The sequence below is a fragment of the Solanum verrucosum genome, unplaced genomic scaffold (genome assembly GCF_900185275.1).
Source record: "Solanum verrucosum unplaced genomic scaffold, falcon-dt-bn FXZP01000229.1, whole genome shotgun sequence".
NCBI classification, from domain to species: domain Eukaryota; kingdom Viridiplantae; phylum Streptophyta; class Magnoliopsida; order Solanales; family Solanaceae; genus Solanum; species Solanum verrucosum.
The window spans coordinates 4,203,994-4,226,702 of NW_026020011.1; the positions used below are offsets into that span (position 1 = coordinate 4,203,994).

At 31.2% G+C, this 22,709-nt stretch overlaps 3 protein-coding genes and 1 non-coding gene across 4 annotated transcripts in view; 3 read left to right on the forward strand and 1 right to left on the reverse strand.

Moving 5' to 3' along the window:
• Positions 1-22,709, reverse strand: part of LOC125819887 (probable rhamnogalacturonate lyase B) — a 425,441-nt gene that overhangs the window by 297,366 nt on the left and 105,366 nt on the right. The window lies entirely within an intron of this gene.
• Positions 2,750-7,340, forward strand: LOC125819932 (serine carboxypeptidase-like 11). The gene is made up of 14 exons (XM_049499337.1): positions 2,750-2,873; positions 3,156-3,301; positions 4,672-4,748; positions 4,832-4,954; positions 5,200-5,302; positions 5,750-5,787; positions 5,874-5,972; positions 6,054-6,140; positions 6,222-6,380; positions 6,477-6,548; positions 6,648-6,778; positions 6,877-6,990; positions 7,083-7,128; positions 7,239-7,340. Exons 1-14 carry the CDS (start codon positions 2,752-2,754, stop codon positions 7,320-7,322), a joined length of 1,401 nt encoding a protein of 466 aa, XP_049355294.1. The 5' UTR covers positions 2,750-2,751; the 3' UTR covers positions 7,323-7,340.
• On the forward strand, positions 11,199-20,030 carry LOC125819884 (WD repeat-containing protein PCN-like). The gene is made up of 11 exons (XM_049499287.1): positions 11,199-11,481; positions 12,202-12,345; positions 13,536-13,839; positions 13,923-13,986; positions 14,142-14,255; positions 14,401-14,563; positions 15,579-15,732; positions 15,859-16,454; positions 17,622-17,803; positions 18,128-18,388; positions 19,380-20,030. The coding sequence occupies exons 1-11, from the start codon at positions 11,320-11,322 to the stop codon at positions 19,696-19,698; spliced, it is 2,463 nt and encodes an 820-aa protein (XP_049355244.1). The 5' UTR covers positions 11,199-11,319; the 3' UTR covers positions 19,699-20,030.
• Positions 15,168-15,314, forward strand: LOC125820519 (small nucleolar RNA snoR135). The gene has a single exon (XR_007442533.1). It is a non-coding gene; the product is annotated as a small nucleolar RNA snoR135 (small nucleolar RNA).

Consider the following 22,709-nt stretch of genomic DNA (forward strand, 5'->3'; position numbering starts at 1 on the left):
AATATTTATGTAGACATAAATAATAAATTATTATAATATAAATGGGTTATAGATTTACCAATAATCCAAAATTAAAAAATCAAAATCAAATCAATAACCCAATAACTTTTTTTTATTAAACCATAAAGAACATGTTAACCCAATAATAATAAATCAATAAAAAAAAATTATTTGATTTTTACACACTTCTAATAAATACGAGTTAGAGTGTTCAATAGCTACGTAAAATATTTATATACATTTTGAAAGTTAAATTTAAGTGTTCACTTATCGATTAAAATTAACTTTAAATAATTTTTAATGTATTATGCTCTTTCCCCATAATTTATGCTTTCGAAGAGTTTTTTTATGAGTCGGTCTATTGACTTATGTTTGACCACTATGTTTGCGTACATATTGACAAATGGGTAACACGTGTTTAAAGTGGAAGAATAGGACAAAAATCACTTCAAGAAAGTTTTGGTTTTTGATCGAATATTTAAAATTTTATTTTAAAATATCGAATATATAAAATATTATAAATTATGATCATTTAAAATTTAAAATAGATAAAAATTTAATTGACTTTCGAAATTTTTGGCAACACATAAATTGGACAGAAGAAATAATATATATTACTTTCTCCATTCATTTTTATTTGTCATTATTTGACTTGACACACCTAACAATTATCGATATAGGTATTTTATTAAATTATCTCTATTAAATTATGTTTAGTATTAGATCTTAAAAAAAGATTTGGAGAATAAGTATTTAACGCTGAAGGCAAAACCTAAAATAAAATAGTTATATTTTCTTGATATATTCAAGTTGACAAATAAAAATGAAAATCTATTTTAAGAATAAGTAGTGACAAGTAAAAGTGAATAATGAGATCATTTAATATTAACGTAAAAGTATTACAAATTGTAATTTAACACTTTGAAATATTTGAAAGGCATATAAAACATATTGTTGACTTTAAAATTTTTATCTATGCTACGGGTTATTTGAAAATTATATTTAAAAGATATTATAAATTACAGCAATAATTAACAACTTAAAATATTTTTTAAATATATATAAAAAATTGAATGACTCTCCAAATTTTATCTACGTTATATACATTGAGAAAAGAATAACATGAATTGGATTGGTACTGATACGAAGTCTATATCTAATACTAGACACAAGTTGTTATTTTCTTATCTCATGATAGAATTTAGAGAGTCAATTAAATTTAATATGATTTGTAAATATTTAAAGCTGTTAATGATTATAATTTATAATACTTTTTACGTAATCTATAAATAATATATGTTACTTCTCTTGTCCTAATATATGTAGCACATATATAATTTTAAGAATCAATCAAATATTGTTAATTATTAAAACTTACAAGATTTTTTATGAAATTTCCAAATTAAATAATACATATTACCTTTTTAAAAAATATTTGAAGTTATCAATTATCATGATTTATAGCATTTATTACACAATTTTTAAATATATAAAAAAGTAAAAAATAAATAAATTAAAACGGTATGTATGGTTGTCAGACAGACATGTCGACCATGACCTGTATCCCATTCCCCACTGATATCATGAAACTTGAGAATTTATCAAAATAATTATATGATTTTAAGGCCTATTTTAAGTTTGTTAATTATTGTAATTTATAGTACTTTTTTTTATATAATTTAAAAATAATACATAGTATATATTATTCTCTTTGTTTTAATTTATGTGGCATATATAGGATTTCAAAAATTAACTTTTTTTGTCTTTTAAATATATTAAATTATTAATTATTGTAATTTATAATACCTTTTTAACGTAATTTTCAAATAATATATGTTACTTTTCATGTCCAAAGTTATGTGACATTGATAGATTTTGGAGTTAAGTGATTTTTTTATATGTACTTTAATTTTTTAAAAATTATGAATTATTGTGATCTATAATACTTTTTACGTCAATTTTAAATAATATATGTTTATCATCTAACCAATTTTATGTGGTACCAATAAAATGTCAAGAGTCAATCGAATTTTTTTTGTATAACTTTTAAATATTTATGTTGCTAATTATTGTAATTTATAGTATTATTTATATTATTCTTAAATCTATAACCAACAAAAAGAATAAGAGAAATAAATTTAATACAAAGAAAATACTAAATAGTAATGAAAATACTATATATACAAATGTTTAAATGAAAAAATGAATAAATTGCCGACATTGTAAAGTGAGCCAATGGTTGGGCCCACACAATTCAAGAGAAGAAGAATCTTTTGATAGGACATATAAGCCATTAGATAAATATTGATTGGTTTTTGGGTCCAATAAAGAAAAGGTACAATCTTAAAGCAAGAGGATACAAAGGCTTAAGGAAAGAAAAAGTAGGAAGTTACGAAAATACCCTAGACAAAGACATGCCTACTTGTAGACTCTTCCACCAAGTATAGTAATATACAGTGGCGGATCTATGAAGGGCTGTGGGGGTGCCACGCCACCCCCGAACTTCGACGGAAACTCTATATATACATAGGTATATATATATAATATTATATAAACATAAAGCGTGCCACCCACAGAACAAAATTGGCTTGTGGTGCCACGGTAGGAGGACAACTTTAGAAGTTTGATGTTGCGGGTTCGAATCCCATTTGACACCCACGGACTCTAAATCCTGGATCCACCACTGGTAATATATATATATATGGGATATACACATATATCAGGACATTATCTATTATTATTTCATCAACAATGTTTCATCTTCTTTTTGTTGTTACTTTGTTTGTACATGTACAAAGTGATCCTCAAAATAGCTCAATTGTTGAATATCTTCCTGGTTTTGATGGACCTCTTCCTTTTTATCTTGAGACTGGGTAATTTTCTTCTCTTTAATTTCTCTATAATTATTTCTATTTTATGTATCATCAATATATCAAAGAGCTTCTAAGCTAAAGAGATATAACTTTTGACTGATTTTGATTTATAAGCAATATGTTTATCAAACGTGTAATAAGTCGAAAAATAATTTTAAACTAGTTTGACCAGTTTATATGAACGTAGTTCATATATTTACTAGTGAATTTGTTTACGCTTAGTGTGATGATAAGACTAGTCAAATTTACTGTTATTGAAGTGATGTATTTTGAAAATTTCAGATACATTGGAGTTGCCAAATCTGAGGAAGTGCAACTATTCTATTACTTTGTTAAATCAGAATCCGACCCGAAGAAAGATCCGATCTTGCTATGGATATCAGGAGGACCCGGTTGCTCATCCTTCACAGGATTGGTGTACGAAGTAGGTACGTAAATATTAAATGAATTTAAGTTATATAGACCGGCAATGTAAAGACGTTTATAATGTCTCGATGAATCGAGAGTATGTTAGTTTATAACTCACGTTAAATATATGTAACATGCTTTCATTCATAGTCTAGAGAGGTTATTTGTATTCAAATTTTGTTATCATTGTTGTACATGTTTAGAGCTAATGAATCAACTTGTATTGTTATTTTTATCACATAGTTCACCTATAGTCCTATTTAGGGGTGTACAAAATCGAATCGAAAATCGAATTAAACCGCAAATTGAGTTAAATCGGAAAAAAACCCGACTAGTGGTTTGGTTTGACTTGGTTTGGTATTGGAAAAAAAAATCCGACTATATTTGGGTTGGGTTGGTTTTAACTAAAAAAAATCAACCCGAGACCAAACCAACCCGAAATGATATATGTAATTTTAAAATTTTATTTTATACATAAAAAATATTTACTTTAATAAATATTTCTTATACTATTTCATAGTTTTTATCTTTTAATATATTATTTCAAGTTTAAAACATAGAATTCGGAATGGTCCAATAAAGATTATAGTTCATAGATGTTGATAATTATAATAAAACTTAAATCAAAATCAAATTAATACTAATGCAAAAAGAAAATCAATTCAACACTAAGAATGCCAATAATATTGAATATTTGTTCTTTAGTTTTACATTGGTTTAGACAATTAAAATACATAATCTAATTTTAATTTTCCTTAAATATTTAGTAATGTAACTAATACTTATTAAATTTATTTGAGCATGATTTAGTACTTTTAAGTTATGATCATTTTCATTATGACTTTGCAATATTTATTTTATATGATGATTTTATTATTATTTTTTATTGAATATTTTAGTGTCATCAGTACTCATCTCATATTTTGTGTCATTTTCTTAAGAAACACCTTAGATAATTGTATTTTGGTTGGACTAAAGAAATATTTGGAGCACAAGTTAATTATATGTTTGTATGCAAACTTTACAGAAAAAATCCAAAAATTTGAAAAAATTCGAGGTTTATTAGTTTGGTTTGATTTATAAAATTAAAAATTCGACACAATTGTTTGGTTTGGTATTTGAAAAATCCGAACCAACCCGAGGTTAAAAAACTCAAAAAATCCAAATTTTATTAGTTTGGTTTGGTTTATAAATTTAAAATTTTTACACAAATAGTTTGGTTTGATATTTGAAAAACCCGAACCAACCCGGTGATGTACACCTCTAGACCCCTATTGTTTTGCCAGCTTTTAAAATCAGTTTATTTTTAAATGTATACGCGGAAAGCTTTGGTATTATGTGTGACTCATATTTGGAGAAATTTAACTTTTGAATTTGCTTCTTTATTTAGGTCCATTGGCTTTTGGACAAAAGACATACAATGGAAGCCTACCATTTCTTGTTTCAAGACCATATTCATGGACAAAGGTGATATAAAATAGCTTCTTTTTTTCTTTATGTTTGTTAAATTTATAGCATCAAATTAATCTATTCCTTGAACTAATTTGTAGTTCACGAGTATAATTTTCTTGGACGAGCCTTTAAATACTGGGTTCTCATATGCAACAACTTCAACGGGGCACAACTATACTGATCTACAAGCATGCGGTCAAGTCTATGAATTTCTACGAAAGGTATTTGATAAATATTCTTAGCTCATCTCGAATTGAGTTCGAAGTCAAAAGGTCAAAAGGAAGATGTATAAGTACCCCACCCGCCTTATAAGGGTCAAGACTTATAAGTAAAATTGTCAAACTTTGAATCCATCTTGAGACAAAAATGAAAATAGTCAATATTTAAATTCACATCGATCAAATTATTTGAATTGAACAAATATAACAAAAATGTATTTTGAATAACTCGTTGATTTATATTACAGTGGTTCATTAATCATCCAGAATTCATCTCGAACCCTTTCTATGTTTCTGGGGACTCTTATGCAGGCATTACAGTTCCAGTTATGGTTCAACTAATATCAAATGGTAAGGACCAGTTAATGTTATCATATCAAGTCACATATTTCTATAACAACAAAGTTTTTTTTTCCGAAACTAATATTCATGTTATGTTATGCTACTATATATACTATACCTTATCTATGACAAGATCTCGCTATAGCAACCAAAAATTATCTGGACAAACAATATTGTTATAGAAATGTTTGACGGTAATGTGAAGTTATGATCATCCTCATCACCCCATTACTCATGCTTTGTTAGTATTGTTTCTTCCAATTTTCTAAAACTTGAAGTCTTTAACTGGTCTGACTAATCTGAATTCGTGTCGATAGATCCACCAAGAGGGTTAAAGCCTCCTTGTTGGAAGGTTCTCCATTCCCAAGGCTCGGATCCAAGTTTATGCTTTAAGATATATACACATTCTTTTTGTGACATTTCTAGCCAAAACCGTTTTATGTTATGAAAATGCAGGAATTGAAGCAGGCAAAGAGCCATTAATCAACCTTAAGGTTTTATATTCCTTTCTTTTCGTTCAATTTCAACATATATCATGAAAGAAAATATTGTTTTAATTAGATGGTAATATCCTTTTAAGGGCTATTCACTTGGAAATCCAAAAACATTTCCTGAGGAAGACAATTACCAAATTCCTTTTTGTCATGGTATGGGGCTAATATCCGACGAACTTTATGAGGTTGGTTTAATCTCACTTCATATATATATATATAAACTTTGTATTGTACAAATGTGATTAATTTTGATCTTGTTGTATTAGTCGTTGAAACAGACTTGCAAAGGAGAATATCGAAATATAAAATCTACCCATAAACCATGTTCAGAAAACTTAAAAATATTCAAGGAGGTAAGATTTGCGTACCTTTTATATTGGTTTTTAACTTAGATATATAATACGCCCTTACACTCTTGTGATGTAACTTTGTAGCTTGTGAGTGATCTATGCGATGAACAAGTACTAGAGCCTTACTGTGGAACATACTCTGAAGAACCAAAATTACGCCAATCGTCAAGTGAAAGAAGATTTCTTGAAGAGAATTTCATCTTTTTAAACCGTGATGACTTTATCTATCGAAGAATAAGTCGTGTAAGTCCTTCAGTTGTTACTTCAAAGTATGAATACTCGATAGCTTTAAATTTTGAGACGACTCTAATTAACGTACATATGCTTTTTTTATTGTAGGTTGACACACACAATCTCTCAGTTAATTGGGCAAATGACCCAAAAGTTCAAGAGGCTCTCCATGTTAGGAAGGTATTTCAATTGATTTTATTTATTATACATGTATCGTAAATATTGCTTAGAGCTATGATGCAAAATATTGAAAGAATTTTTTCGTTTTACTTTGACTAGGGAACTATAAAAAGAACATGGGCGAGATGTAGGCAAAGTATTGGGGATAAAAGTTACGCAATTACTTTCATGAATAGTATACCTTACCATACAAACCTTAGTACAAAAGGTTATCGATCACTTATATACAGGTTTGATACTTTCGTGTTATGGTTCTCTAAGTTGTGCTTTAAGCACTCAAGATTTGGTTGACGTTACTATAACATAACAAAGTATTTTGTTTGAGCAGTGGCGATCATGACATGGTTGTTCCTTTTCAATCGACACAAGCATGGATAAAGTATTTAAATTATCCTATTATTGATGATTGGCGTCCATGGATGGTTAATGAACAAGTTGGAGGGTGTGGTTCTTCGAATTAATTTCACGTCCTTGAATTTTCGTCAAATTATATGATTGTTATGAAAATCTAAATTATATATCTTTAATTCACAGTTACACAAGGTCTTACTCTAATCATATGACATATGCAACGGTAAAGGTAAAAATTTTGTATTTTTTTTTAAAAATTAAATGTTTTCAATCTCAATATTAAATTATTGTTTTATGCTCACATTTCTCAAATGTTTTTGTTCTTATTTCTTTCATTAGGGAGGAGGGCACACAGCTCCAGAGGACAGACCTGAAGAGAGTTTTCACATGTTTAAAAGATGGATATCTCAACAACCTTTGTAATCTTTTTTATTTAGTTCAATATGCACTTTGAATTACCATGAAAGTATTGCTCCGTTTTGTTCTGTTTTAGTTGTCAATTTATTAAAAAGTTTTTGATGTTTGTGTTTATATTAAAAATAGTTGTCACTTTAGAAAATCAAGATGTAATTAGTTTTCACTTTTCACTTTTATCATTGGTCAATAAATGTGGAAAGAGATTAATGTGGTTAAAAAAAGAAGGGAAAATTATGCATAATAGCAAATATTTAGCTATATTAGGTACTATAACTACAGTTTAAGAAAATTGTAATTCGCGGTTACAGTTTCCTCAATTCTTGTTATTCGCTTGATTTGTATAAATCTAGAATTTGTATAATTAGGTACTGATTGTATAATCCAGAATTCGGTATATGCTTATCCTAGCTATTTGTATGCGATTTATGAAAAATTATAATAAATTATCCTATTTGTATATAGGCAAATAAAATATACAAACGAAAAATTCTTAAATGTATAAATACAGAATTTGTATATACTTACATTATTTGTATATTCGCAAGCAGAATATACAAACTGCAGCCTCCATACTAAACGGGACTATAGCTATGGAACGCAAATCAAAACTATAGCCATAGATAGTTATATGTTTATTATGTTTGTTATTTTCTGAAATTTAAGAATAGTATTAAAATATAAGAACATAGGTACATTTGAGTGATATTCACAAACAATAATCGATTGTAGCATCATTATTTAAAACATATCTCTAATTACATTATTAAATTATTTTAAACGGAAAAGTAAAGAAATAGAAAAGGAATTCATGAATTCCATGTTATGGCAGAGTATAGCGTAGTGATCAATGATCAATATTTAAAATATATCTATAATTACATTAAATTATCATTAACATGAAAGTAATTAAGAAAAAAAAAAGGAGTTCATGTCACCCTAGAGTGTGTCGTAGTGATCAATGAAGATGGAGACAAAAATACTAGTTGGTTCTTTCTATATGTCTTAGTCTAATTGTAATTGGTGGATAGAGTAATTCGATATATACATGTTATTGGTTGAAGGTGATATGTATCCCATAAATTAATTAAGATGCGTGAAAGTTGATTTAGACACTACAGTCATAAAAAAAAAACTCCGTGATGTGTGAGTAAATTCTTTTAGGTGTATGACCCCAAACAAAAAAGAATGAATATATTGTGATATTTACAAAAAAAAAACTCTATAAAATTAAAATAGTTTTCAAATACTTTTACACATTTTCACGATATTTATGCAATAGTATAAATAGCTATACATATAAAATACTTTCATTAACGGTCCCTCGTACAATCAAATGATGAAATTTGAACTTTAAACCATAAATTTGAAGTTAATCTCTACTCAAATTCTAGATCTAAAAGTATAAGGCTTGATTTTGAGGAGGCTAATAATTAAATAGTTCTAAAACTTGATTATATTTTAAATAATGTCCTTGAAATCGATTATTTCTTTGTAGTATTAAGTGTCATAGTGTGTGAACCAAAGGACCCTTGTATTTTATCATAGTTTATAAAAAGGAACTAATTTATATATATGTGTATAGCAAGTGGTTGTAATTATTTTTAGCGAGCAATTAAATATTTTTTCTCTTCACTTTTATTTGTGTTTATTTTGGACTTTGCACGCTCTTTAAAAAATAATTATCGATATGAATATTGTATTATTATACCCATACTAATTGGTGTAAAGTATTAGGTCTTCGAAAATGATTTGAAGAAAAAGTAATTAATGCTAAGGGTAAAAAATGAAAAAAGAAGAAGGGTAAACAACACAAATCTCATGAGTTTAGGGCCTACTTATGTGCCTTCCCATGAGTTTTTGAAATTACCACTTGTGCTAGGTTTTGGTCCCCAAATACATGTATCTCGGATAAATAGAGTCAAAATTAGGTATAATTTGCTCTATATACACTAAATACAAGTAAATTCACATGTATTTGACTCTCTCGTTCACTTTTCTCCTCTGTCACTCACCTCTCACCCTATGTAACTGTATTTCAAAATGCATGTGGAATATATATTGTACCTCAAATACATGTCACTACTGTGATTCACATGTATCTAGAAAAAACACAATCTCTCTCTCCTCGTTCCTTTCTCGCTTGCCTCTCTCCCTATGTATCTATATTTTAGAACGTGTCTAGTAGTAGCAAAAATATATACATCCAGATGTATATGACTTGAAATTCGGTATGAAATTATTAATTAATGACACAACATGTAATTATGTTAAACTATAAGGAAAATTAATACATATAATAGAAATATTTGCATAATGAGATAATTTATCCAAAATATAATTATTTTTTCTTAACATATTAAAAATAACAAAATAATATTAACAAATAAAAATGAACGGATGGAGTATCATGTGGTCTATCTTCAAGAGTAGAAAATTAGGCCTCATTTGTTTGCACTTAATAGATGTCTAAATCTTAATCATTCAGATTCAGACCATTAAGTGTGTTTGATTTTTAGGTCTGAATCTGAATGATTCAGATTCAACCCATTTAGTCCATTTGTTTCTTTTTTCAAAAAGCCTCTTAATGAACCTGAAAAGGTATGAATGGATCAGATCTGCAGGAAAGTCTTAACACCATTCAGACTTATTTAATAAGTTATAAAATAATATTGTATCGCCTCTCTTGGTCTTTGCGTGACTTTTGCTCTAACTATAAACTTTCGTCCTCTCTTTTCTCAATCAAACACCAGTTTTTTCCTCTTGAACTGATAAGTTTTCATAATCTTTACAAGTATTTTTTATATATTAATAATTTTCTTAGGGTGTATTGATGTTTGTCAAGAACAACACTTGTTGCAATAATATTTTTAGTGTATTGATATCAAGGTTTTTGAGTTAAGAAATACTATTCATAATTAAAAATAGTAACTATGTATACATATTTGAGGTTTCTTATTAGAATTTTGTCCTAGGCCAATAATTCTATTGAGACTCATTGATATATTGTTGTTGTTGAACTAGTTGGTGACAAAAATAATGGAGCTCCTAATAATTCTACATCCTTATCTTTAGTTTCAACTAGGAAAAAAAAGTTTTGGGGAAGAAAAAAACGTATTCGTCTGAATTGGAAATTGATGAGAAGATGATTACTGCTCTGAAGTTACTGATTAAAAATATAGTGCACCTACATTTGAAGAATATATGGAAAAATTAGATGGACTTGGATGGGAAGAGCCATATACGGTACATGTGTTAATATATTTTGTGAAAGTGTCCACTTCAAAAAAGCATGAATAATGTTAGAGGTTCACAAGTTAGAGAATTTGATTAAGGTTATTGGAAAAAAAGATAAGAATTCTTTAGTTTTTCTAATTAGCCAAAATATATGTTAGGCGTTGATAATGTGATAGCTTATTTATTATTTTTCGACTAATATCTATCATACTTATTGAACTTTTTGATATAATATTGTGCCTATAAAATATTTTTTATTCGTGATTTTTTTATGTTATACTTGATGATTATGATATATTTTTTTAATCAAAAAGTAATATTTTTTGTTGACATGAATTTTTATAACATTTTATTAATATAATGTTTGATTTCATATGCACATTCAGATATTGAAAACAAACAATAATGATTCAATGTTCAGATTTGGAGACCACATCTTAATATTCAAATGTGTATTCAGATCTAGACACCTAGCTCTTAATGCAAATCTCAATATTTAGACGTGCGTTCAAATTCAAAGGTTTTAATCTTAATGAAAACAAATGAGGCCTTAGTCTCCTTAACTAACCCGTTTACACCGGGTAGACCCGAAAAAGCCCAAATTTAGTAAATTAAAAATATTCATGGAAGCTTTATTAAACCCTTGTTCTTCGAAAAACCTAGCCCCTCTTTTGGCCTCGCCTCCATTGCTGCATTTGGGCATTGTGATGCTTTATGCATCTATCTTCTCTGAAAAACTTGTAAAGATTACTTTTTGAGCTTTTGGAGAATGCTTGAAGTTTATAGAAGCAGTTCAGTTGAGTGGAAGCCGTCGCCTGTGGTAGCTTTAGCTACTAGCGCCGATGATTCTCAGGTCGCCGTCGCTCGAGAGGATGGTTCTCTTGAGATTTGGCTTGTTTCACCTGGCTCCAACGGATGGCACTGTCAACTTGTACGAATACATTTTTTTTTTATTTAGAATGTGCTTGTGTTCGTATTGGGTGTTATTTGGAATTAAATGGGTTTAAATTGAGCAAAAAGATAGTGATTATTTATCTAAGCAATCTCAATTAGCTTGGAATTAGGAAATTAGGGTTGTTTTTAGCAAGATTGAGTTTTTTTTTTTTAAATTGTGAATAGCTTAGAATGTGCTCGGGTGTATTTGGAATCAAATTGGTTTAAATGGAGCAAAATGGATGGTGATGATTTATGTAGTCGATCTGACTAGCTTGGGATTGAGATAGTAGGGTTGTTTTCTGTTATCAAAATTGGAATTAGGGTAGTTAACAAGATTGAGTTTTTTTTAAAATAAATTAAAAATAGGTTAGAATGTGTGCACGTACTGGCTGTATTTGGAATCAAATGTGTTTAAATGGAGCAAAATAGATAGTTATTATTTATATAATTGATCTCAACTAGCTTGCGATTGAGATATTAGGGTCCTTTTTAGTTATTAAAATTGGAATTAGGGTAGTTGTTGACAAGATTGAGTTTTTTTAATATTTAGAATAGCTTAGAATGTGTGCACGTACTGGGTGTATTTGGAATCAAATGGGTTTAAAAGGAGCAAAATAGATGGTGATATTTCATATAAGCGATCTCAACAAGTTTGGGATTGAGATATTAGGGTCGCTGTTAACAAGATTGAGTTTTTCTTTTAATGTGTGTGCAGATAATACATGGAAATCCTAATTCAAGGGTTTCCTCGTTAGTTTGGTGTCAGTCGGGATCGAGAAAATTACCTGCAGGCCGGTTATTTTCATCCAGCATTGATGGATCAGTTTACGAGTGGGATCTTTTTGATTTGACTCAGAAGGTACGTCCACAAACTTTAGCAACATCTGTTGTCGTTACTGTACGCCATTTACTTCTTACTTTGTGGTTGTTAGAAATTAGAGCCTACTCTAGCTAGTGAATTGATGTAATAAGTGCATGAATATATTGATTGACAAATAGAATGAACTACCTACGGAAAACTATACTCATTTGTGAAAAAGGTATATTTAGTTTATCAGTGGTGTGAAATGGACCTGAACTGGGTGGCTGGTGTATGATATGATCAGTGATTTCTCGTCCTTTAAAGGTATACTTAGTTTAGCAGTGGTGTGAAATGGACCTGAACTGGGTTTAATGGTATGGAGGATTCATGTAACAGAAGTTTGTAATTGAGGCATGGTTGGTTGATGTATGAATGGGTGGAAATGCAATCAACAAGATGAACTGTTTGACTGCTTCTTTTATTAACATAGAAAATAAGGCAAGTTGACCCACCACATAAAAGGAATTTGACATTTTGTCACGGTGATTCTCATTATACAAAATTATATGATCTTATCTATTTCTTTTCCTCTGCCAATATTCTACTCCCTCCATTCCAATTTATATGAGTTAGTTTGACTTGGCACGGTGTTTAAGAAAGAAAGGAAAACTTTTGAAACTTGTGGTTTAAAATAAATCCTAGATATTTGTGTAGCTAGAAATCATTTCATTAAGTGTAAAATGGGCATTTTAAAGTTAAATTGTTACTAAATATAGAAATGTATCATTCTTTTTGGGACTTTCTAACAAAGAAAGTAAATCATAAAGTGGGACAGAGGGAGTATTTTTTTTGAGTGCACAAATTAGTGGATTTCCTTCAAACTGTTTGTGAAAAAGCTACCTTTAGCTTCCATTTTTATGGTGTTAAGAGATCCAAAGAGATGAAACCCTCTAATATTGTTTTCCCTTAATGAGTGGAACATAGTCAGAAATGGCAAGTACTTTTGGCAAATGCTTACCAGCTGCATAATGTTATTAGCTATTGTTTTAGCTGTAGTTGTGTAAGATACTTTGCTGTTCTTGTGTCTAGCATGAATTTGGCATAAAATAAGTCTTACGGCTGTGTGATCGGGGATTTGGGTCTTTCCTAGGTCAATGTACTTCAAGATCCATCCATTTCCTTACCTGTAGTCCTATATTTGGTTTTGATAAGTTGAGTAATGTTGTTGTTTCTATGGTTTCTGGCAGGCTGTACTCGATTCTATTGGTGTTTCAATATGGCAGATGGCTGTGGAGCCATGCAATAATGCACAGCTTCATCAGAATCCTCCAAAGAAGTATGAGAATGGCCATGTTAGTTTTACAAGTGGTGCTAGTAGCGATAGTGAGAGCAGTGAAGGGGAAGAGGATGATGACTCTGTTGTTATTCACGTGGATGATGTTAATGAAAATGGTCGAATTGCATTTGCTTGTGATGATGGTCGTGTTCGTATCTGCACTGTTTCGGATGAGAAGAATTTGTCTTACGAAAGATTGTTTCCTAAGGTCAATGGTGAGACAGCTCCCCTTGGGTCATAGCGCAAATATCTGATTGTTGCTTTGAGAATTTCATAGCTAATATTTGGATAATTACAGGGCGTACGTTGAGTGTCACTTGGAGTTCTGATGCAAAGAGGATATATTCTGGTAGTAGTGACGGGTATGCTCTATTTTGAACTTAGCTATGTGGTGTACATTTACTTATTGATTTCTGATGAAAACTGAATTGAGGCATAACGTTGGCGGAAGAATGGCTGTTTATTCTTCATGGTGTGTTCACTGTGAAAATTCTGAGTGGAGGTTGTTTCTTTGCAGGTTTATAAGATGCTGGGATGCCAAGCTTGCATATGAAATCTACAGGATAACAGTGGGTCTTGGAGGTTTGGGTAGTGGATCTGATCTATGCATATGGTCATTACTTGCATTGAGGTGAAGATCGAATTGGCAACCCCTTCCCTTAGATGTTTTTGGAATAACCCAGTCCCTTCCCCCCCCCCCCCCCCCCAAAATCTTTTTGTGTTTTCTAAGATTTTCCATTTTCATAATGCTTCCAACTCCATCCTGCTGTTTGCAGATGTGGTACCCTGGTTAGTGCAGATAGTAGTGGGAGTGTTCAATTCTGGGACTCCCAGCATGGAACTCTTTTACAGTCACATTCCAATCATAAGGGCGACGTGAATGCTTTAGCAGCATCTCCCAGCCATAGTAGAGTATTTTCTGCTGGTTCTGATGGTCAGGTACATAAACAACACTCCCTATCCGAAGAAAATTCTCTATTGGGGTTCATGTCATTTGTGCTCAATCCACTAGGATCTCATTGAGCCTGTACTTGTTTACCAAGACATTGATGAGCTAACTGATAATATGCCAAATGAAGTTCCATGTTTATGCATTCTGTAGATAATGCTAAGTTAATAGTTGAAACTAGCAAGGGTGTCAGCTAGAAGTTTGAGCTATGGAAAAACACTTTAGGGATCAAGTGTGTTAGTATAACTGTATAAGTAGAAGATATAGAATAGGGAAAAGGATCCAAAATTACCCTTCTACTTTCTTCTATTAGCTAAGTTTATCCCTAGTTATACTATAGGGTCAAGTATGCCCCTACCGTTACCAAAGTATGCAAGTTCAGATACCCCTATTTTGGATGGAATTCCCCCAACCAAACAAAAATACCCGATTTCCCTTGAATAACTCACTCCACTATTTTAACCCGACCCAACCCACTAAACTAAATAACCAATATAAAATTAAACTCAATTATAAACACCCCTTTTCCAAACTTTATATGATTGTTTTTCTTTTCTTCTTCTTAATTTTTTTTTAAAATTTGGAGAAAAAACAAAAGCAGGGATTGTGTGTATCGGCGTTGTGCTATTATAAATGCACTTTGCTCGAAAGTGTTCTCTGCAAAATTGATTTTTGGGGAAGATGGGCAGTTGAGTTTCATCTGTTCACTGGAAATTTTCAACAATCATTTTCCCCACATCTTTGGTTTGAACTGTTTTTTCAAATCTGTGTCCATCAATTTGCTATTCTCAAATGTCCACAGCTTTTCGAGAAAAAATTTCTTCTCATTATTTGGTATGATGATTCCCTGTGATGGTATATAATTGCATAAGTATTTTGAGTGAACAAGTTAACTTGTATCTGTTATCTTCTTTGATTTTATATGAAATTTCTCATCCATAATTGTTTAGAGAACTCAATTTAAGCTTGCTTTTATAGCTGCTAATGTTTTGCTACTGCTTTTAGGTTATACTTTATAAGCTCTTAGCCAATGAAGTGGGGTCTCACGATGGAGACATTTCTTCTGTAGTCGTGAAGAAATGGGTTTATGTTAGTCATGTGAGGGCCCATACACATGATGTAAGAGCCTTGGCAGTTGCTGTACCCATTGCTCATGAAGGTCCGTTATTTAGTTGTGGCTGTCGCTCACCGAAAATGATGTTGAAATCTTTGTTCTGTTTAAATTTTGGACTGATATCCCTTTATTTTGGGTTTGTTTTACTTATTGTTTAACTCTCTTTATCAGAGCCCATAGTCGAACAGAAGACAAAGAAGCGGCGCTTTAAGGAGAAGCCCCTTGAGTTTAGTTATCATAAATGGGCACATTTTGGTGTGCCGATGCTTATCTCAGGTGGTGATGACACTAAACTTTTTGCATACTCTGCAAAGGAATTCACCAAATTTTCTCCGCATGATATTTGTCCCTCACCTCAGAGACCACCCATACAAATTGCAGTAAATACAACCTTCAGTCAGGTTTCTTTACTCTTGGTCCAGGCTTCGTACTGGATAGATATTTTTTGTGTTTGTGTGAAAAACGGGGTTGTGTCTGACATCTGTGGCCCATCTGGTGGGGCTGCAAGAACAGATCTAGTGGCTCGTGTTAAGTGCAAAACTTCGAGGAAGATCACATGCAGTGCAATTTCTCCTTCAGGTGTACTGTTTGCTTATTCTGACCATGTAAGACCCTGCCTTTTTGAACTTAAGAAGAGTGGTGCTGGCAAGAGTGCATGGACTGTCAGCAAAAGGAAGCTCCCTTTGGGACTTCCATTTGCCCATTCAATGGTTTTCAGTGCAGATTCTTCTCGAATGATGATAGCTGGGTGTGACAGAAGGATCTATGTAAGTAATTCTGTTGTCCAATTTATTTTCTTTAGTTTTAAGTGATAAATGTGTTTCATCTTTTAAAGGCAGGGTGATAGTTCATGATGTATGTTTTATGTTACAATCACTTCTGAGCTGTGAGTAAATGACAACTTTTCTGAATATCTTAGGGAGTTTATAGGCGGTAAGGTTTGTAGTAACGTTGAAACCTTTTAATCAAGAGTCATCATTTTATAGAACTACACCAACTTAAAGAACTACAGTGGTCAGAGCTTCTCCCTTTCACATATTTTATGTCACCTAGTCTCCATCTACGTGTATGGAAATATTGTTTTTTGTTCATCTTTTTATAATCAATACTATTTAAGTGTACATGCTTTGCACGTGTGTATCACGTTGATTAATAATAAATGTATATAAAAGGAACAAATTGTCGTGTGTACGTTATCTTATTAAATACAATTTTTTTAAAAATAACGTAAAACTTTTCAGATAAGAAGTGTCGCATGATGTGTATGTATATATCAATAAATATGTAGAAACAAAGATATGTATTCTAATAGACCTCTGGAGATTATAACCAAAAGCCTCTTAACCTTTCTTTGCCTTCTGCAACAAGAAGTTGTACTATTTGTGGCTTGAATGATTGTGAATCAACAAATCTAGGGAAAAACAAGGAAATAATTAGATCATTAATTACACATCAATCAATCTTGTGTAACTTTAACATATGTAAATTATAACAGATCATATAAATTAGAAAACTGTTGAGTATAGTCTAAAGGAGTTTTTTTTTTTTTTAAATCTCGTCAGTGAAATTATTTTATATACAGATGCACTTTTAGTTAATAGGGTTTTAAGTTTTATTTGTCACCGAAATCCGTAAATAGTATTTACTAACAATTCTATTTCTTAAAAAATGAATTAAAGGAAATAATTAGATATTTATGACTTTTCATGTTGGTACTGCTGTTTATTTATGATTATATTATATTATATCCCTACTTGGATGAAAAATAATTGAAAGCCTTTTTTTTTAATTTCTCTTTTTGTGGCTTTAAATAATCGAAATTCTGTTGCAAGTATAACAGCAAATAGTGACTTCAGAAACTTGTTTAATAGCATTAGGACATCTTAGTGACTTCATCAATGCATATAGTCTCTGACACTCGTCTTCTCTTCTAGGTGGTTGATGCAGTAAGCTTGGAACTAGTTCATGTTTTTACCCCTCGGCGTAAAGAGCAATGCGAAGAATTTCCACCAAATGAACCTCCCATTACGAGAATGTTCACTAGTGCAGATGGGAAATGGTTAGGTGCTGTAAACTGCTTTGGAGATGTGTATATATTTAATCTAGATAAACAGAGGTACGGGCTTTCTATCAGAGACATGTCTCTAGTCTCTGATCTATCTTAAATTTCTCCATTGTGGCTATCTTATGGTTTGTTCCATAAGTTTCTAGGTTCACTATGACCAATAGAGATTTTTTTATATGGTCAAAATTCTTCGATCATGTTCTTGTGCATTGAAAACATGTAATACATCATTTCCAGCGTTGCATGCTTATCTCTTGAGTGGAACTCCCATTTCCCACCTGATAACTTGAACTGTCAAGTCAGTTCAATATCTTTGTGGGACCTTCATCTTGTATTTCCTATTTGGGGCACTGACTGAATTTTATTGTGTAACAGGCAACATTGGTTTATATCAAGATTGAATGGTTCTTCCGTTACAGCTGGTGGCTTTACTCCTAGAAATAGCAATGTGCTTATAGTATCCACATCTTCGAACCAGGTATATGCCTTTGATGTTGAAGCTAAGCAACTAGGAGAATGGTCCAACAGGAATACATTCTCTCTGCCGGGAAGATTTCAAGAATTTCCTGGAGAAGTGATTGGGCTTTCTTTTGCTCCTTCTACTAATTCATCATCTGTCATTGTCTACAGTTCAAGGTGTGTCTTTTGCAGTTTTTGCCAAAGCTGTTTTTGAGTTTTTGTTACTCTTGGTTTTCTGCTGTCTTATCTGGTTGAATTATTTTGGTGGCATCTTACTGTAGGTTCGTTTTAGTGTGCATTAGTTTATACTGGCCTTTACTAGATAGGGTCCATTAGGAAATGACACTTCTTTTAGAGAATGGTAAATAACATAGAACACGGGTTGGCCTCTTTATTGGAGCTAAGTAATAAAGAAATGGACTTATCTAGGCTTATCATTTTAAATGTTTGGATACAAAGATTTTACTTTTATTTGCACCTAGGCACATCAACACACATCAGAAGTAGTAGTCATCAGCACATGTGATATGCTGCGGATTGCTGTGGTTCAATCATTATAGCTGATGAGATTGTTTAAAGTAAATTTACTTGCTGAAAGTTCTCTCTTTTCTTTTTTTGGCTGTGTTAAGAAACCTAATTCCTTATCTGCATGACTGCACCCAAGGGTGTGCCTAGTGGAATGAAGTGGGAGGACCACGCGGTCTCATCTTCAAATCCAATGAAGAGTAAAAAACACTAGGTGATGTCTTCTCATCTGCCTAAACCTTAGTAGGCATAGTTATTGGGTACCCGTGTTGGTGGAAGGTAACAGGTACCCAATGGAATAGCTGAGGTCAACACAAACTGGACCTGACACCACGTCATAAAAAAGAAAAGAAATTGAATTCCTTATCCAACCTAATGCTGGTCCAAAGTCATTCTTAGAAGCGCTCAATTGAATGTCCCACTAAGTATGAAGGAACATCCTATGGAAATTCGTTGACCATGAACTAGTCCTGTTTCCTGCATATTCCTTCTCAATTTGTTGGATCTTTCTCGAGTTAACTATCTGTTTAACTTCCTTATCAAAAAAACTATCTGTTTAACTTCAAAAAACGTAGTTGCATTATTTCAGTGCTTTAGTTCCATAATTGTCACATGATTAACATTTTATGGCTTTATTATGTAGGGCAATGTGCTTGATTGACTTTGGGTTGCCAGTAGGTGATGATGACGAAACTGACTTAGCTAATAGTCAAGATTTAGCTTTGAAGAAGCTACATAATAGTTCTCCTGCAAATGGGACCTTAAAGCGCAAGTTGAAAGGGAATGACTTAGATTTAAAACAAATCGGTAGAAAGAATTTTGAATTCTGTGCTTTCAGGGATCCTGTTTTATTTGTTGGACACCTTTCAAGAACTTCCACCTTGATCATAGACAAACCTTGGATTCAAGTGGTTAAAACTCTTGATGCTCCACCAGTTCACAGACGTATTTTTGGGACATAACTCTTGTCACAGTTTTTGTTACAACTTACTAGGGAATGTTTCGTTGGGAGTATTCAACCCCTTTCACTCAATAGATTCTTCTTTGTTGTTAGTTGGAGTTTGGGTGCGGAAACGTTTGAAATCAATTCTCAAGTTTCAGTATAGCTTCACTTCATCTGCAGGAGTTCTATGGAAATTGCGTGGACCTGTAAATATAACTTGTGAGCTTTACAAAGTGTCCGTTAGCCTGTTCAGATATCGACTAATGTTTTCATGTATCAATTGCTTTTTCCAAGTTTCTGTATCAATCAGTTTTGCCCCTTGAAACAAACATTTTGATCTGCAATGTTAAAGTCATTTTCTTTTATTGTATCTTTTCTCCTCTCTTGCTTTAGTTGGTATAAGATTTGTTTTTAGTTGTGACCACAAGATAAACATTTCCACTAATGTTTATTGTTTCCTTCTACACATGCCTACTTCAACGACGAGATTTTGTGAAGGTGGTGGGTACGTAGTCTGATCCTCACCTTGTGAAGGTAGGTAGATTGTTTTCAATTTCATTTCTTGGATCAAACCTTATTTTTAGTTACAGAAACTACTTTGTTTCATGCAAAATGTCATTTTCTCACTGTTAAATATCTTGGAGATTTTGAGGTGTCATAGTCATATATGTCCTAATTTTGATACACTTGTAGGAAGATTTCAATTTTCATATATTTTGTTAGGCCAATAGATATTCCTATCATTTTGGACAATCAGTTGTCATTCAATAATTGGCTGATAGAATGGTAGAAGGTGATTACATGGCTGAAAATTAATACAGTACTTGTGCAAGTTGACAGCATGATTGATTCACTTCCCTTCTCTTGATTGAGAAGCGGATTCAAAATTTAAATAAATTCTCGACTTGGAAGGCTAAAGGTTAGAAAAGATGTCGATTCATTATTTTCAACGTCTTTAAATCAAAAGGGAATGTGAAACTTTGAATTTATTATGTTCCTTTATGTGTGGAGATGAGTAATTTTATTGATCTAAGATATGAACAAAACTTTGATTTCTTAGACGATCTGTTGAAAAATAGACAACATATTTATAGGTAAATCCCTAATATTTAGCATTAATCAGATTTCTGAAGATACATGACTTTAGCTCACACCAGCATAACTTCATTTTCTCTCACCATTAGTGGATGGGTCACGGGGTCAAGCCGTTAATATAAAAAAAATCTTGATAAGGAGCGCTTCCTCTCAAATAGAAGTGAATATTGTTAACAAGTAAAATTTTGAAAAACACAAAATTGTGTTAGGTGACTTTCTCGTATGATATATTGAGTAGATTTTTCTATCTTTTATCAATGTCGATTCAACTAATTTGAGATTGCGGATTTATTCCAAGTTGATTGACTAATGAAGTATCTTGGTGTGCTTTGGTACGTAGAACATGCATCCAATTGTAACTACTTCAAATGAACACTATATTTTTATTTTTATTTGTACGAAACATATAAACACTTGAATTATAATATGTTTAATGGAGCATCAAACATATGATAAAATAATTAAGTTGGTAGTGTTTAATAAAATACTTTATCATTTATCAGATATTCAATCAAAACCTATCATATAATTTGAATGTTTCGATAAAATTTATTGACAAATTTAACGATAGATATATATGTTGAAAATTGAAACATTTGAACGTATGTTGGTGTAAATTAAACGTGCACGTGTGGGCACAGATAATTTCAATAATTGGACACAAAACAAATTAAAAGATTGTGTGGAAGCAATTGCTAGGCCTAACTCTATATATGTTTCTAACTTTTTCAATTTCTTAACATAATATGGACAAATTTTTATGTCTGGAATCTTTTGACTTTATGGATCATTACATATTTATTGCATTATTTCGTTATCGTTATTGTTTTCTCCTTCGGTTGTTGTGTAGTACTTTTTATTTCACATTATTTTGGTTGTTGTATTATTTTTATATTTGTATTTTTTAGATATTTTTTTAAACTAAGGGTCTATCAAAAATAATTTATTTATCTCTGTGCAATATGAGTAAGGTTTGTATACATTCTACCTTCCTTTTTCAAATCTCACTTATAAAATTACATTCGATATATTATTAGATCATTACAACTTTAAAAAAAAATCATGGATTATGATAGTAGAGTAATTACTCTATATTTATACATACAGTCTTATATATCTTGTATCTTTTTTGGTTAAAAAAAATAAAAAAAATAAAAAAAAAATATATATATATATTTTCACGACTTAAATTTATGACTTTAAATCATACGATAATAATATTAGTTTCTAATTCTTATATTTTTCTTATTTATTTATTTATAGTTTATGCTCTCAAAATCTCTAGTTAGACTAATAAAACTACTTGTTGATTGGTGCGTCAGGTATAAAACACAATAAGTTGGAGAATTAGTTGAACACAATATTATTATTATTATTATTATTACATTAGTTTTTCTTATATTTACAAAAAAATATTTAGATATATAGACGACATCTCTTTATTCTTTCGAACGCAATAAACCAAACCAATAGAGTGAGAGCAGTGGCGGATCCAGTATTTAGAGTCCGTGGGTGCCAAATGGGATTCGAACCCGCAACTTCAACCTTCTAAAGTTGTCCTCCTATCGTGGCACCACAAGCCAATTTTGTTCTGTGGGTGGCACGCTTTATGTTTATATAAATATTATATATATATACCTATGTATATATAAAATTTCCGTCAAAGTTCGGGGGTGGCGTGGCATTCCCACAGCCCTTCATAGATCCGCCACTGAATGAGAGTAGGTTTGAGACAAACTTAAATATCCCTTTTATTTCATAATGTTAGTGGGGACAAAAGGCACATGCATGCAACCAAAAAGAAAAAAAATACAATACTCAGAGCTAACTATTATACTATCTTATCTGTACTGGTAGAAAATAATAAGTATTCGATAAAATAATTGAGATGCATGTAAACTAATTCAATTGTATCTTTATGGAAAAAAAGTGCAA